This window comes from Cyprinus carpio, chromosome B7 (genome assembly GCF_018340385.1).
Source record: "Cyprinus carpio isolate SPL01 chromosome B7, ASM1834038v1, whole genome shotgun sequence".
Lineage (NCBI taxonomy): Eukaryota > Metazoa > Chordata > Actinopteri > Cypriniformes > Cyprinidae > Cyprinus > Cyprinus carpio.
This window is the reverse complement of record NC_056603.1, coordinates 22,743,570-22,759,941: the sequence shown is the minus strand read 5'-3', so window position 1 is coordinate 22,759,941 and position 16,372 is coordinate 22,743,570. Positions and strand designations below refer to the sequence as shown.

General features: G+C 39.2%; 2 protein-coding genes across 2 annotated transcripts; both read right to left on the bottom strand.

Moving 5' to 3' along the window:
* Positions 1–715: 715 nt before the first annotated feature.
* Positions 716–10,033, bottom strand: f2 (coagulation factor II (thrombin)). Its single transcript, XM_042727970.1, has 14 exons — positions 9,872–10,033; positions 9,592–9,749; positions 9,387–9,411; positions 8,973–9,044; positions 8,746–8,851; positions 8,427–8,557; positions 7,805–8,119; positions 2,692–2,802; positions 2,458–2,584; positions 2,175–2,342; positions 1,878–2,050; positions 1,263–1,442; positions 1,081–1,151; positions 716–963 (listed from the first exon to the last, which is right to left on the bottom strand). Exons 1-14 carry the CDS (start codon positions 9,945–9,947, stop codon positions 808–810), a joined length of 1,869 nt encoding a protein of 622 aa, XP_042583904.1. The 5' UTR covers positions 9,948–10,033; the 3' UTR covers positions 716–807.
* Positions 10,034–10,657: 624 nt separating this feature from the next.
* On the bottom strand, positions 10,658–14,453 carry LOC109081887 (zinc finger protein 408-like). The gene is made up of 5 exons (XM_042726829.1): positions 14,255–14,453; positions 13,365–13,576; positions 13,043–13,107; positions 12,690–12,943; positions 10,658–12,611 (listed from the first exon to the last, which is right to left on the bottom strand). Exons 1-5 carry the CDS (start codon positions 14,274–14,276, stop codon positions 10,810–10,812), a joined length of 2,355 nt encoding a protein of 784 aa, XP_042582763.1. The 5' UTR covers positions 14,277–14,453; the 3' UTR covers positions 10,658–10,809.
* Positions 14,454–16,372: the final 1,919 nt, after the last annotated feature.

Below are 16,372 nucleotides of genomic sequence, written 5' to 3'. Positions count from 1 at the left end.
ATTGGTTGAGCAACATATAAAATGCTCCACATAATAATAAATTATCTAAACCGTACACATTTGTGTGTTCAGTCAAGAGCCATAAATGTCAGATGTCCCCCTCCTTCATTTAGGGACCACTGAATCTGAGCAGCACCACTATTGAATTACAATTTCATTATAACCTTTAGTTTAAATGAGTTTGTGGGTATTATATAAAGTCTGTTCAAATGAGGCGGTTGCACTGAAACTGCTTTATATTTATTTTATTGCAAGACATTTTGATGTGAAATAACCTACAGAAATTCAGTGATGAGAGTATTTAGTGATCATCGCACGGCTTCACAAATTCTCTTGGAAGATGAAAAGAAAAAAATCAACTATACTCAATAATCATTTATTTTGTCTGCCTTCCCATTTATGTGAATTTACTAATAGGAAATTTTATGACCCTTAAATTGTCCTGAAATTTTTTCTCAATCTCAATAGCAACAACAACAACAACAAAAAAACAGTAGTTTTGACTATGAAACTATGAAATAAAGTAAGAGCAACTTTGGTGTGTTGTAATCACCTTGTAACTGTTATATCAGTCTCGTCACTGTTCCTTCTCTAGTTCTGTATGGCAAAAACCTGATATTTGATTTCAGAATTCAACCAGAATTACATCTGTTTCGTTCAAAACCAGAAGCCTGCCCATTCTCACTCTCAGTACACAGAAATAATCTCACTGGTATCAGCATACAGAGAATTCAGATTTATTTATCCATTTGCAGGTTTGATCACATTTGACCAAAGTGTTCATTTATCGTGTGGCAGCTGAGAAGATCACTCCTCATCTGCGGAGCCTGTTTTTTCAATGACTTTCTTCATCCAGCGACGCATACGGAATAAGTGTGTGTAGAATCCATATTTGCCATCGCGGTCACAGCCCTCACCCCACGACACGATGCCAATCTGATACCAGCGTTGGTCTGTAGGACTCTGTGGGCAGTAATGGGTTTTAAAAGAAAAAGATGTTTGAATATAGTAGTGTGATATTTATAGGTCACTGATAAGTAAAACTTGTTTGAGGAGAGAAAAGCATAAACATTATTATACCTTCATGACAAAAGGTCCGCCACTGTCTCCTTCACAAGCGTCACCTCTTTTTGTATCATCTGGCTGGTAGCCCAAAACAAAAGATGACCTTGTTGTGACACCTGAGTGCAAAAGCATCTCACAAGCTCTCAGCAGCTGAATAGTCTAGGGTCTGAAGACCATGAAAATATGAAGTATATTACCGGCACAGAACATGTTATCGGTGATGATGACCGAGGTGGAATTGCGGCAAATGCTCTGATCCACAATGGGCAAGTGAATCTGTTGCAGCACTGATGGAAGATTGGTTGGGCTTGAGGACCACGATTCCCTCAGGTTCCCCCAGCCAGTCACACGGCCCTTGTAACCTGCAAACATCAATTCAGAGAGAAAATCTGTCAATTACAGCTATATGCATACTGTCAGTTTGTTCTAAAGTTATGCTAAAATGCATCTTCCATACATTGTTGTTCCCCAAGAAATGTGTTCTTAATAAGTTTCACCATAAATAAAGGTAAACAATTGTATAAAACGACCCCTTCAAGATGTTAAGATAAGTTTCGAAATCGGCATGAAATTAAAATCTATTTTCTAAATGCACGTAATTAATCTTATCGTGAACGATTCATCCGTGATGCATCGGACTTCTCGAATCATTTAGTCTGCTGAAACTCCACCTGTTTCTTAAAGCTGACTACAAACTCACATTCAGATATTCCTCCATTCAATTAACAACTGATGAATAGAACCAAGTCCCTGTCCTACATGATTTTCTTTTCCAATAATGTTCACTTAGAGATATAGTATGTTTTCTTACTTCTTTGCAATGTTCTTTGTGGGCAGACAAACAGGGTGTATCTCGTTCGTAAAGGCAACAGGCTTCTTCATGTGTAAAAGAGCAATGTCTCGGTTCAGGTTTTCCTTCCAGTTATATTTCGGGTGGACAATGATTTCATCAATGGCCACAATCTTCTCAGTGCCCCTCTCATACCTGAGAGAAACAGGAAAGGGTTTAAAACAGCTGTAAATTGATATTTCTAAATTATTAGCATACATAAAGAATGTATTAGTGAAAAGAAATATATGCGTTTTCTATAATTTTTTAAAGGGCTCACTTGGTACGAGAGTGTTTTCCAAGGCGGACGATAATATCATTGATTGTGAAGTTCTTGTTCCACGGTGGGTAGAGAATGCAGTGGGCGGCGGTGAGAATCCATTCATCACTGATCAGACTGGCTCCACACAGCAGCTCCTGAGGACTACGCTTATAGAGCATCACCTGCCTGCAAATAACATCAAACACAACATTAAAAACAAAGCATTAGCATTCGACATGATCAATCATGCCAAGATATTTAAAAAACAGATGTTTAAAAATAGCCCCTGCACTGTATTTACCATGGTGCACTGCCCACTTCAGCCTCATCTCCTCCCACTATTCTGCTTCCAGAGTATGACATCAGTAGCTCCTTCTCGTTCTTATCTTCTTTTTTGACCTTCTCAAACATGGGGCGCACTCCACACTCTGACAAAAGACAGTTTAATCATCTTGATTATCAGTCGATTATACAAGAACTCAAACTTCTAGTGATAACAACCGCAAAAGAGATGGTGAAGGTATCAGATGTTTACCTTGCTCTCCATTGCCAAAGCTACTAGGATCAAAGAAGGCTATTCTTTGGTCTTCAAGAGTTGTTCTCTCTCGACCACCTGATTCATCGACAAACTTGTCCAAAGGGGCATCTGAGAGGGAATGACAAAGACAGAATGATGTTCAGTGTGCTCAGTGGTGTTTATGATTTATGACTAATGCATCTAGGCTTTCTTAACATTTCAAAGTGACATTTAATCCTAATTTAAAGACTTTGGTCCAGATGTCACTTTTAATGGAGCTCCAAGGTTATGGGGAAGAAATTAATATTTTGTTGTTAAAGGGAGAGTTAAAAAAAATATTAAAATTCTGTCATGTAATTCCAAAGAAGAAGGTATTTTGACTTCCATAGTTGTTGTTTTTTTCATACTTTGAATAGCTTCGGTTTGGTTACTTTTGTGTTCAAAAGAAGAAAGAAATTCATACAGGTTTGTAACATGAGGGTGAGTAAATGATGACAAGTTTTATATTTTGGGTAAACTATCCCTTTAAAGGAGTCATCGGATGCTACATGCACTTTTACAAGTTTCTTTAACCGGAATGTGTGTTGGCAGTGTGCGTACACAACCACCCTATAATGATAAAAAATCCACCCAGTGGTTCTTTTTATCTCGTTAAATCATTTCACCTTTCTCAAATCGAGCCGATCTCAGATGCCTGTCTGTGTGACATCACAAAAACAGGCCCCTCCCATTATAGTTTGATTGACAGTAGCGTTTCAGCACAGACTGGACTGTGTCTTACCTTAGACCCGCTCTGAGTGAGCTGTCATCAGTCTGCCATTGTTTTACCGCTGGAGCAGATGTAGACAAGAATGTCTCTTACTGCTGGCTGCACACTAGAGGATTTTAAGGCCGTTTTTAAGGATTTGCATTTCTGAAAGATTGGGGGGCGTGGCCCGATTTGAGGCTTGTCGCAAACAATTTTTTGTCCAAAAAATCCTCTATTGTGAGGTGTCATTACGATTATTTAACTGCTCCCGATTGAGACAAAGCATCGCTGAACTCAAATCGTAAATATCGAACATGTTTGATATTTACGACTCTTGATCTGGCTGCCTTTGATGTGATACCTGCACATACCTTTTTTTTTAATATAAACATAATGGTGGCTGTCATAAAAACTTGATGAATTTATTCAAACATAAATTAAACATTGAAGAACAGTAAAATTTATAATAAATATGTTATATGGTGCATATATTTAGCAAAATGCCCCTCTCTACAGTTTACTTTTCTGACTAATGAGTTCTGTTTCATTCCTCCTGACCACCAGAGGCGGTGTTTAAGCATTAGTGGATTATCTCTGTGCCAACTAGACAGGTCGAGATAATATACCAAAATGGTCACATGGTGACATCGGCGGAGCCTCGAAGACATGAGCTGTTGCAGCTCAGTATTCGGCCTCTTCTGCTTTCTCACTTGACTTAGATCGGTCTTTCTTTAATTGATCTTGCGCAGTCAAGTGCAGCTTACCAGAGCAGTGAATTATTGTCCTCTCAAGCTGTGACAGCGCGGTTCTAAGGATCTTTGGATTAGTTTTCTTCAACATTGGTGAGTTTTTTTGCCCTGTTATATTCAGAAACACTTATGCTTCTCGGTTCTATCCGGTGGCTAGTGTTTTTTTTTACCGAGCTAACATTAGATCGGTGGTTCCCACTGATTTGATGCATACTTTTTAAATGCTATTGTGGCGGCTGCATTAATATATTGACAGTTCTCCTGTGCAATTGTATTACTGAAGACTCAGAGCTTCTTGGTGCTGCCCGGTGGTTAGTGTTGATACGTTTACGGTCCTCCGTTTATTGTATCACGTGTATAGGATTTTGTGGAACACTCTGTGCTTTTTGGTGCTATCCAGTTGCTATCATTGCCTTTTCACACAGAAACACTGAAGGCTTTTCGTAGATTGGATAATTTTTTGGAGGTTTTGCAAACACTTGTGCCTCTCTGTGCTGTCCGGTGACTAGTGTTTTCTCTGCGTCTACGCTGACGATCCCCGTTTATTTTTGAAGTGACCATGGCGCAGAGTTCTATTGCTACTAGTTTTCCTTTGACATGTAAACTGTGACCTAGCACTCTCCTTCCTGACGACGGCCATGACATGTGTCCATCCAGTTTGGGGATTAAGCATTTAAAGTAAGCCCTTACGGATCCATGCTTCCACTGTAGTCTTCTACCCATGTCTGAGAGACTACTTTGTCTTGCGTAATTGGATCCCAAATCTGCAGTAGGACTTGGGGATGCAGACTTACAATCTACCACTCATACTCGGAAGCGTGGTGCATCTGCGGCCGCTGGGGCTCCCCCATCGAAGAAAGAAGGCATCTTCACATAAATATTATATGGAAGAAACTTCACTTTCTAAAACTGTGGTGGTTCTTTCATCGAAGATGTCAGTGTAGAAACGCCTCCTTCAGACACTTTAGCCGGTGGTTCCTATCTCACCTGCATCTTTTTCATAGGAGGATGAAAAGAGATCAAGCAAGAGAATGGAGGAAGAGCCCCTTAGCTCCTCTTTTCCTTCGCATCATACTGAATTTGATGGGCTTTCTACAAGTGTTTCTGACTGTTTTTTTTCCAGGATCATCTGTACGTTGGTGTATAGTTTTTCCCTCAAGAGACCCAGACTGGTTTGTCAAAAACTGGGGGCTCTAGTGAGGATTTAGCCAATTTAGGCTAAAACCCATCTTCAGCAGACGACACCTTGTCTGTGCTTCGGATGGCAGTTGCTCACTTAGGGTTGGACAGCTCGCCTACACAACCAGCTCAGTCTAATGTTTTCTTTAGGCAGGCATCAGCTGGATCTCCCTTTTTTTATGCCACCATGTAAGGATTTTGTGGCGGAATTTTCTAATGCTTTGAAGGGAGCCGGGGTACCCAAAAGGCGATCAAGGACTGCTTGTACACTAGCGTCAATGGCGGATGAAGACACTATTGGTTTGGGCCGTGCTCCAGAAACTGAGCAGCCTTTTGCTGCCCTGGTAGTTTCACTGGATGAGGCACTACAAGCCAATTTCCGTTGTCCCAGTGTTCAATGCAGTCGCACAGACTCATTGTTGAAAAAGGTGTATGAGTCAACTGCATATATAACCCGCGCTGAGAACACTTTGTGTCAATTGCTTCTCGCCACTACCAGTACACTTGAATCAGCAAATGTTGACTCCTCATTTTCTCAATTCCTCCAAACTGCTCTTTTGACCATGGGTCATGTTACACGTGAACTGGGTACCCTTACGGCCACACTTTTGGCAGCCCGCTGCCAGGTGTGGATTGCACAGGCCAAGCTGCCTGAGGATTGCAAGAAGACTTTAAGAGATCTTCTGATCATTCCTGGACACCTCTTTGGACCTAATGTCTCTAAACTTCTGGACAAAAGATTGAAGTTGTCCGAGACAACTCGTCAGTTGACCCAGACTCACCAAGGTACTGTTATCATGGTGCCGTCCACTCAGGCTCGTCATCGCTTGGCAATGCCAGAGCAACGATTTCGGGGCCACAGAGACCTTGTGTCGCTGAGGACACACAAAGGTTTTCAACCACATCATCGGCAAGTGCAGGGAATTTGGTCCCTGGCATCCTTGGGTTTTGGACTACTTTGAGCAAGATATATACAAATATGTATATATATATACACCAATCTAAATATGTGTGTGTGTGTGTGTGACCCTGGACCACAAAACCAGTCATAAGGGGTCAATTTTTACTGAAAAAATAAATTTATATATTTTTATACACCAAGCTGAATAAATAAGCTTCCAATTGATGTATGGTTTGTTAGGATATGACAATATTTGCTCGAGATACAACTATTTGAAAATCTGGAATCTGATGGTGCAAAAAAAATCTAAATATTGAGAAAATTGCCATTAAAGTTGTCCAAATGAAGTCCTTAGCAATGCAAATTACTTATCAAAAATGAAGTTTTAATATATTAACAGTAGGAAATTTACTAAATATCTTCATGGAACATGATCTTTACTTAATATCCTAATGATTTTTCTTTATTAAGAGTGAATTGTTCATTTGATACATTTTAATTTGAATTTATGCAGGATTTTCATGACAAAATGGGCTTAATAGTGAATTGTTCATTTTATAAACTTCAGTTTAATTGTGTACTTTTCATACAGAAAATTTTAATATGCAAGTGTGTATTGTGCATGTGTGTGCTTTATTGAAATGTTTTAGTTTTCATACAGAAAAATTTATGATGCACGTGTTTTTGATTTTGGAGTAAACATTTATTTTGAATCTTGTGATTAAAGTTTATTTCATATAAAATGTCCGGAAGTTTCAAAAAGGGATGCACAATAAATATCGGCCTGATATTTAATACGCAACTCGTCAGTAAAGCCGGTTCTGTAATCAGGGTATATCTCTACACGTGCATGCTTTCACATGGAGCAGCATTTACTACACAGAGCCGTTGTTCACTGACAAGCTGTGCAAAACATGCGCAAAATATGATCGTGGTTTAGCGCAGCTTGTCAGTGAACAACGGCTATATTTATCGTGCATCCCTAGTTTCAAACTTTATTCTTAATATCACAAACAGGAAATAACTTGCATAATACAATGAAATGAATAACTATATAGGCCTACAACTAAATTACACAAGATTAATGTTTATAAAAGGCTTAATTAAATCATTATAAAATGCATACATACATAAAGTATGACGTATCCTGTGTAATAAAAGCAAATTACCCCTTCAAAAGCATAAGGTGGAGCTACTCTGTTAAAAACGTAAGCTCCGCCCCTCACTTCCAGTTCTGTGGCTGTGGTTCTGAAACTGCTGGTGCTGCGGGTCTGCAGCTGGATACTATTGTAGAGAGCAGCTCGGAAGAGAGGGGCGGAGTAAGCACAGCTCATTAACATTTAAAGGAAAATGCTACAAAACGGCTTGCTCTGAAAATAGCTGTTTTTGACAGGGTAAAAAGGGTGTTGTTTTACGCTACCATTGAGAAATTTTAACCAAACTATGTTACAGACTTTTCATTAAGACCCTAAGGAATCATATCAACTTGTGGAAAATGGGCATCCGATGACTCCTTTAATGTATGTGTGTTTTTCTAGAAGGCTGTTCACTCACCGCACAACTCCAAGTCACAGTAATCAATGGTAAGGTTTCCACCTGCTCCCTTTACATAGCACCAGGGACCCTCCATATCTCCATCTGGGTTTCTGCAGTGGTTCTTCACCAGCTGAACTTGAGGCAGCAACTCTTTCCTCTTTATTAAGGCCTGCACTTCTGCGGCGCTCCACTGCAGGCACGTGCGACCCCCCAGGGTCACAGACATATCCCCTGTGTAAGTCTCCCCATTTCCATCCAGACAGTCTTTAGTCTTCAGGTAACGCTCTTCAGGTTTCACAGTAGGTGGTCGAGGAGGGGGAAGAACAGCCTCACCTGAAGAGGAAAGTGTGAGCATAAATTGATGGAATGAAACATGTACTTACACTGAAGCATAAAATGTGCCATAAACTCAGGGCACAAATATGTTTCAGCTGCTATCAAATATGCATGTTTTGGTAAGTCAGCAGTCATTAAGCAGATCCAAAACAACATCCAGTATGCTTATTACAGCGACAATTTCTTCTGAGAAACCTGGTACAATGGCACAATGGTGATGGCTCAACTTTCTGGTTGCCAGCATAGAGCTTTAGTTATTGCGCCACAGGATGTTTTACTGTACTGTTTTAGTGATTTTCTCTACCGCATTTTGGCACGCTGCAGGACTCCCTCCTGACTGTCGGGTCTCTTGTAAAACACCAAGGGCCTTGATTGCTCTTATCTGGGTTTCTGCAAAAGTTCTCCGGTAGCTTCAGCTGTGTCGCATTAAATTCGCTAGGGGGAAACAAGTCGGTCATAAGACAGAAGAGCTGCTTTAACATCACTGAAGGCTTGTAAAACTAAATACATGAAAATAAAACAACCTTTTCTTTACTAAAAGAATTTGTGTTTTCTAATCAATCAATATAAAACGATTAAAGGTGGTTCAACACAAGAACAACAAAAAGAGCAGAAGTACATACTGAATCCTGTGGGGGAAGTTGCTTTTCCAGTACTGACATGACTTTCCAGACTTGGTGACAGACACACTACCAGCGTAGTTTTCACCATTGTTAATGTAACAGTCTCCTGTCAATCACACGTCAAACTTATAGGGTTATTTTACAACATAGAAACTGAAAGCTTTTACCAAAAATGTCTCATTTTAGTTTTATGGACATATTCTGTGTTAAGTATGCATCACCCTTACCCTTTGTATTTACACATACTCTCAAACTGTTGATATTTGATAGTTTTCTGGATAACTTTGTTCCCCCACATCCTGTGAAAAGCAGATTAAAAAAATAAGTAAAAAACTTACAGAGGTGCCAGGTCGAACAATTTCTTAAAGTTATAAACAGTTCATATTTAGAAATAGCTCAAAAATAAAGGATTACCACTCCAACCAATGATATTCACAAGCTGACATTTTTAAGGTTTGTTTATAAGTGCTACTTACTTTAAACCTGATACTTCTAATTTGTAAATTGAGCAGGGAAAGGTCAGTGAAAATGCACTTTGTCCCTGGTTCAATAGAAACTGTTTACACAAAATGTTGTCACTGTTTACACTGAAACTTTACGTAATGTCATATATATATACATATGTGTGTGTGTATTCTTACCTAAATATTTCGCCCAAAAAGTATCCTGTGAGGCAATGGAAGAAAAAAATCATTAACATAAAATACTACATAAAACGAATTATACCACACTTCAAATATCTGTATTTATATAGATATATACCACTGAAAATATTCACTGATAGAAATTTAAACATTTCCATTTGTTTCCAACTGCAGCTAATCTGTCCACAAGGCCATTGCTCACCGTTTTATCAACTCTCTCGAACACTTCTCGAGCTTCCTCATGGTCACAAATCTCTTCAACACACTCTCTCTCCAGATTCCCTGGTTTTACCTCCTCAAAAAGAGCGTTAGCCCTCTTTGCTCGAATGATCTGAGAGGCTTCCTTGTTGTCGATAAACACTGAGGCACAAAAATCAATGTTTCTCCAAAAACATCTAGACTCACACACTATAATATCACATTATAATTTTATTCTTAGCCTAATTAGCCAAAAAGGCAGAGAAATCTCATTTCATGCTTACCATCATTACACAATGTGAGGTGGAGAACTTGCCCAAGAAGTAGGGATAGTAGAAGAGGTGCTGCTTTTGCTCCCATTCTTGAGGATGACTGAGCCCGTTATCCAGAAAAAACTTGGAGCATCTCATCGAATCTAAACGCCCACAGCTGGAGTTACCGGAGTCACCAAGTTAATGTTGAACTACCAGAGTTCAAAGACAACAAGTGTCTGAACTCTTCACTCAAAAAAACAAAAAAGCCACTCTTCTGCATCAGATCACCCTTATATCAATGTGGAACATTCTGTGCTTTCTGAGGAACATGAATCACAGATATACTGAATGAAAACAAGATGATAAGCTTCATATCTCCAAGCTATGTGAATTCATGTGTGAGGACATATTATAAAAATTATAATATTTATAACAAAAGTACTCTACAATATATCGTAAAACAACAACTTTTTTTAAATATTTTTTTTTAATATATTTATTTAAATGTAGATGCATTTGTTACATGTTATCAGAAACAGCTTCCATCATGAAATGATGATCCTATCTACGTAGCTGAAGAGCTCTGTTAGCACTCTGCTTATCCTTTCATTTATCAGAAATCTGCATGTGCTTTATGTAAAAAGTACAAACATGGCATTTCAATTTTACTGTTAATACATAAATGACGTGATAATTCTAACGTCAACGCAACAGATATATCATAAAATTTCCTCTTGTATTAGCTCATTTCCCAACACAGCTGTGTTTGCTGATGTACTTGTCCTATGTCTGTATAAACATTGATGAAACAAGGTCCACTGCACACAGGAGTCAATGTTTAATGATATGTGCCACAAACCCTCCTAAAAAAAATCAAAGAACAGCAAGACCTAAACATTTATTTCACATAGGTTGTTTTTCCTTTGGTGTGAGACATTATATATATGTGAAATGGAAACACTTAAGTGTCACAGTCCTGTCTCTATTTCTACAGTCTGTGCCACTGAACTTAAACCATCCGGACCTTGTAAAATGACCAAACAACTATTAGCATCCTGCTCTGGAACTACAATACAGCCACTGCTGGCATCATTTTCCTGCACAACTAGGCATTTAGCATTTGCTTCCTGTTCCTGAAGCTGTATACACTTAGAAGGCTGTTCTTGCACTACTATACACTTGGTATTTTCATCGGAGACAATGATCTCAATCATATCCTCACTGAGCTCAATGCGTTCGAGCCCCTTCTCCACTCCTTTTCCCAAAACAATTGTGCCACGGTGGTACACTCCAGAGTCCAAAATGACACCTTCTGGGTGAGACACAATGGTGAAATTTTCTGAGTCTTGAACATATGACACAGCCTGTCCCTTCTCCAAACTACTGCATTCAGTCCTACCCTGCTCTTCCTCTGCGTTCTGGCCCGAGCTTTTGGGTCGACCTCGTGTCGGTAAGGCATGACCAGAGTCTGAGAGATGTTTGTGAGACTGCAGATGCCGCTGCAGACTCTGCATCATTGTGTATTTGGCTCCACACACCTGGCAGACATGTGGCTTCTCCTCCAGGTGAGACTTCAGGTGGCGCCGTAGCTTGGTTGCCATCGTGTACCCTTTCCCACATTGTTCGCATTTATAGGGCCTGTCTCCCGTATGCAGTCGTTCGTGGGCCCGCAGTGTGTGAGGGTCCCGTAGAGCCTTACCACACACAGGACACAGATACACCTCACCCGTGTGTGAAATCAGATGCCGGCGCAGTTCAGGGACTTGGGAAAAGCGCAGCTCGCAGTGGTCACACTGGTAGGGTTTCTCTCCCGTGTGGATGCGCATGTGTCCCAGCAGATTGCCACGTTGCCGAAAGCTCTTGTTGCAGTGCCGGCAGACGTACGGCCGTTCTCCGGTGTGCAGGCGCATGTGGTTCCTCAAAGAACCAGAATTGGCCAGTTCTTTATTGCACTCTGGACACCTGACTTTGGGAGCCTGGTAGTCCGGCTCTTTCGTCCGATGGACTTCCCTGTGGACGCGCAGCGAGGGCCGGCGAGCGAAAGCTTTTCCACAGATGTCACAGACAAACGGTTTCTCGCCTGAGTGAAGAACCTGGTGCTCCTTGAGGTCCCGTTTCAAGCCGTAGCTTTTGTCACAGTGCTGGCATTGAAAGGGCCTCTGACCGCGATGCATCAGCAGGTGGGCTTGGAAGCTCTCCTGCGAGCTGTATGTTTTACCACACTCTGTGCATGCGTAAGGCTTCTGATTCTGATGTGTGAATCTGTGTTTCTTCAGATGGCACAGCTGAAAGAAGCTCTTGTCACACTCGTCGCATTTGTACTTCCTCTCTCGGATAACAAAATGAAGAAAATCCTGCTCATTTTGCTCTGCGCTGGAATCCTCATTAGTATACAATGTCTGCATTGTGTTGTCTTTGTTATCTGAGAGCTTCTTCTTGCTGCTGAGGTCTGACCTGTTTTTTGGATCTTGTCGTTTGTAGATACGGATGGTTGACGAGTGCACTTTCCGAGGTTTAGCAGCAAGACGAGAGCTGGCTCTCAGCTTCAGATGTTCTGATGAGCTCTGGGCTTCTGATGTACTATCACTGATGCTCTGGATCTTATCTCTAGCAGGATGTTCATCACTTTGCTGACCTTCACCTTCCCCGTGTGCCTCATCTACCCCATTCTGCTCCAGGACACTGGAATCACAGGCTCTAGACTCCTGCACAAGATTTTTCCCCTTGATTGGAGGTTTTGTATCCTCCTGTGTGGCACTTTGAACAGGATCTATTAGAATACAAAAGTTTAAGAACAACAGCATATCATGGACCTCTTACACAGTGCTAATATTAAGTATAAACTCACCTGCACAGCCTGAGAGGTGATCTAATGTGATGGCCTCTAAAGCATCTTCTTGTTCTCTGATTGGAGTACTACTAATTTCACAGGCTTTCAGCCGCATTACTTCTTTTTCAAGAGGGGCTTCTTGTTCTTGTTCTTTCCAGAGGAGCACTTCTGTTCCTGGCTGAATGGCTCGACAGACCCTAAAGCCGAATTTTCCATCCACCTCGAGCACACTGACATTGCTCTCTCCCTCACTTTGAGCCCTGCAGGCAAACCTGTGAAGACAATTTAACAAGTCTCATTCTGTGATGTCTTGATAGGTAGCTTAATACTTCCACTAAACATAATAATTAATGAACTCTGGGTAAACTTACCTCATCCAGTAGATCTCATCTGAGATTTCATTTTTTAACACATTTTGGCACGTATGTTGAATCCCCTGGATAATAACAACATGCATTTACTTCTTACTTGGGGCTGTTATTCAACTAAACAGTTTTTTTTTTTTTAAAAAAAGGAGAGAGAGAACACTATAACAATGCTTCTGAAAATATGAAGTACTTGCAGTATTAGTAGGTGAGACGTAAATGTAAAGGCCGCTATTGTCTTGAACACATTTGCTGCAGTGGTACTAAACAAGCCTTTGTCTCCGCTGTATGGTGCACAATGAAATTTGAAACACACTAGTATGCATACCTCAGCTTTCTCCTTCCTGTTTATTTTGTCAGGTTCCTCCAGACCAAGCAGAGTGGCCTTCTCTAGCACTCGCCCAACACACCACAGACCCAGCTGTCCATCTTGGGCCAGAGAAGGACCCAGGGTCAGTCCTCGTGGTACTGCTCTCAGCACGCTGTGGACAGACTCTCTCGTGTTCCCAGAGCCTTTGTCCCTCTCAGTGCCTGTAGCCACTAGAAAACACACACACCGCAATTAGACAAGGTGGCACTCACACACTTTCATCTTCAAAACTATTGCTCAGGCTAATTAAGTGATAAAAATGGGACATTTCTGAATTAAATGCAGATATGATATAGATGGACAGCACTTGCAAAACAAACACGACTAATTCTTGATGAATGATTGTTATTGGGCTGTTTTCATTTCTAATTAAATTAACCTAATTTTTCTTTCTATTTCTTTTTTTTCTCTCAGATACATCAGCAAGATTTATTTCTATATGATTTCTTATTTCATTAATTTATTATGGTGTTACAGTAATAACAGCACCGGTTGTAACTGCTAGTCGTTTTTGTAATAGTCGTTACAGTATGAATTAATGCAGTTCTTAATTGTTAAAGGCACAATTTTTAGAACAATGTTGTAAATTTAAGACTTTGGTAACCTTTCACGTGACAATTGTGTTTGTAAGTTTATAAAGCCATGTGCAGTTAGTAAACTATAAAGCATTAGGGGACAGATGCAGATGATGACGAAATATATTCGAAGATAGATGTCACTGTCCAGTGCATCCCCATCTTTCGTAAGTGAAATAAAACATTATGGAGTGAAGCGCAATGTCCTAATACGTTAGATCACCAGCAAATATTGTTGTTGTTGTTTTTTTAAGCTTCTTCATAAATACAGACTGTGCTGAAAACCAGCGGTCATCTAGTAGGTATCTGGTTGAATCTGAAAACATAAGCATGAACAGAAACACTCTAAACCAACTCAGGGCTATATTTCCTCTGCGCGTTGGCCACTCGACGGTCTTGTTTATTCATCCAAAACTCCGGGAAAATTATCGTTCTCCAGCCAACAGTGCAGCCACCGGAAGTCAGGTAGCGGACTGTTACAGAGAAACGGTTCCCTCTAGAAACAGCTACCGCTGCACTCACTCTCACCAAAGAAAGCTGAAGATATTTTTTTGTTTGGAATGTATGTTAAATAAGATGTTTCATAGATGTAGTATAAAGGCTTTTCGCAGATGTTTTTAGCAAGTGTCGTATATAAAGGTATATAGATGTTCCTTGACTTGCCGTTTATGTTTTTTTAACAAACGTTACTGAACTGGGAGAACCTTTATTTTAGATCGTTAAGGGTATTTTCCTGAGCTACGTTTTAATCTTTAATTTTAAATTAAACAACATTTTACTCTTTTAAACCGTTTAAACAGACTTTCAGAACAATCTAGATGCAGACAAACGCTCTAGCACAAGGTGGCGCTGGAGGCACATCTCTGCTCTGCACGCCTTCAGTCGCTAGAGCAGCACAAAGGCTATATTTTAAAGTCAAACACCTCCACATTCTGATGTAGTGTTTGTATTTTAAATGTTTTCATGCTGGCTCTTCACAATTTGTCCCGTGAGTACAAATACATATCATATCACTTAGATTCACAGCTTCATCATTCTACATGTTTCAGTTCTGCAAGTTCTAAGTGGCATAACATTCATTCCCATATGCACCATATAACAGCACAATAACTTTTCAGTGCCATTAAAGCCTATCAGAAACTGAACTATATATTTTTGCAAAGCCATTAGAGCTTATAGCCTTTAAAAAAGTTTTTGAATGGTTTTGAATTGTATTTGTTTTTTATAAGAATTCTCTGCTGCTCACCAAGCTTGCATTTATTTACAGCAAAAGCAGTAGCTAATATTGTGAAATATTTTTACTAGGCCTATAATTGCTTTCTATATGAATATATTTTAAACTATAAATTATTCCTTTGATCAAAGCTGAATTTTCAGCATCATTACTCCAGTCTTCAGTGTCACATGATCCTTCAGAAATCACTCTAATATCCTGATTTGGTGAGCTAAACATCTTTTATTATTATTATTATTATTATTATTATCAATATTTAAAACAGTTGTGTACATTTTTTTTCAGGATTCTTTGATGAATAGAAAGATCCAAAGGTCAGCATTTACCTGAAATAAAAAGCTTTTGTAACATTACACTCTATTCCATTCAAAAGCATGGAGTCAGTATAATGTTTTTTTTTTTTTTTTTTTTTTGTTTGTTTTTTTTTTTTTTTTGGGGGGGGGGGGGTATAGAAATTAATACTTTCATTTAGCAAGGATGCATTAAATTAATCAAAAGTGATGATAAAGACATTGATAATGTTACAAAAGATTTCTATTTCAGATAAATACTGTTCTTCTGAACTTTCTATTTATCAACAACAACAAAAAACTAAAAATAAAATCTACAAATTCTAATTCCGCTGTTTTCAACATAATAATAATAATATTCAGCAAGTCAGAATATTAGAATAATTTCTGAAGGATCATGTGACTGACAGTAATGATGCTAAACGTTCAGCTTTAAAATCACAGGACTAAATTACATTTTAAAATATATTCAAATATAAAGCAGTTATTTTAAATAGTGAAAATATTTCACAATATTAATGCTTTTGCTGTAATTTGGATCAAATAAATGCAGGCTTGGTGAGCAAAAGAGAATTCTTTTAAAAAACATTATAAAATCTTACTGTTCTTTTGATCTTTTGACTGCTAGTGTACATACATACATTTATACATACATACATATACATACGTATAGGCTTTATTCATTTTAATAAACAGCGTAGGTATTTTCCTTCATCTCCTTCCCAGTACTTCAGTCTAGCTGAGATTATATTGTAGGTTTAGAATATAGCAACATCAAAGAGACAATTTCTGATTATTTTTGCTATTTGCTACTTTTGTATCAAACGTTTCAAAGTGTGTATTGAACATCATTCAAAGATTTCAAGA

Excerpts from the sequence above, each read along its gene's own strand:
- f2 (XM_042727970.1), bottom strand. The coding sequence starts at position 9,947 with ATGGGAGCAAAAGCAGCACCTCTTCTACTATCCCTACTTCTTGGGCAA. Across the intron at positions 1,443-1,877 it reads CACAAAGAACATTGCAAAGA|AATTGATGTTTGCAGGTTAC; the intron begins AGTAAGAAAACA and ends ATTTTCTCTCTG. Across the intron at positions 1,152-1,262 it reads CGATAACATGTTCTGTGCCG|GCTACCAGCCAGATGATACA; the intron begins GTAATATACTTC and ends CTTTTGTTTTGG.
- LOC109081887 (XM_042726829.1), bottom strand. The coding sequence starts at position 14,276 with ATGACCGCTGGTTTTCAGCACA. Across the intron at positions 13,577-14,254 it reads GACCGCTGGTTTTCAGCACA|TGGCTACAGGCACTGAGAGG; the intron begins GTCTGTATTTAT and ends TGTGTTTTCTAG. Across the intron at positions 12,612-12,689 it reads TCACCTCTCAGGCTGTGCAG|ATCCTGTTCAAAGTGCCACA; the intron begins GTGAGTTTATAC and ends GTATTCTAATAG.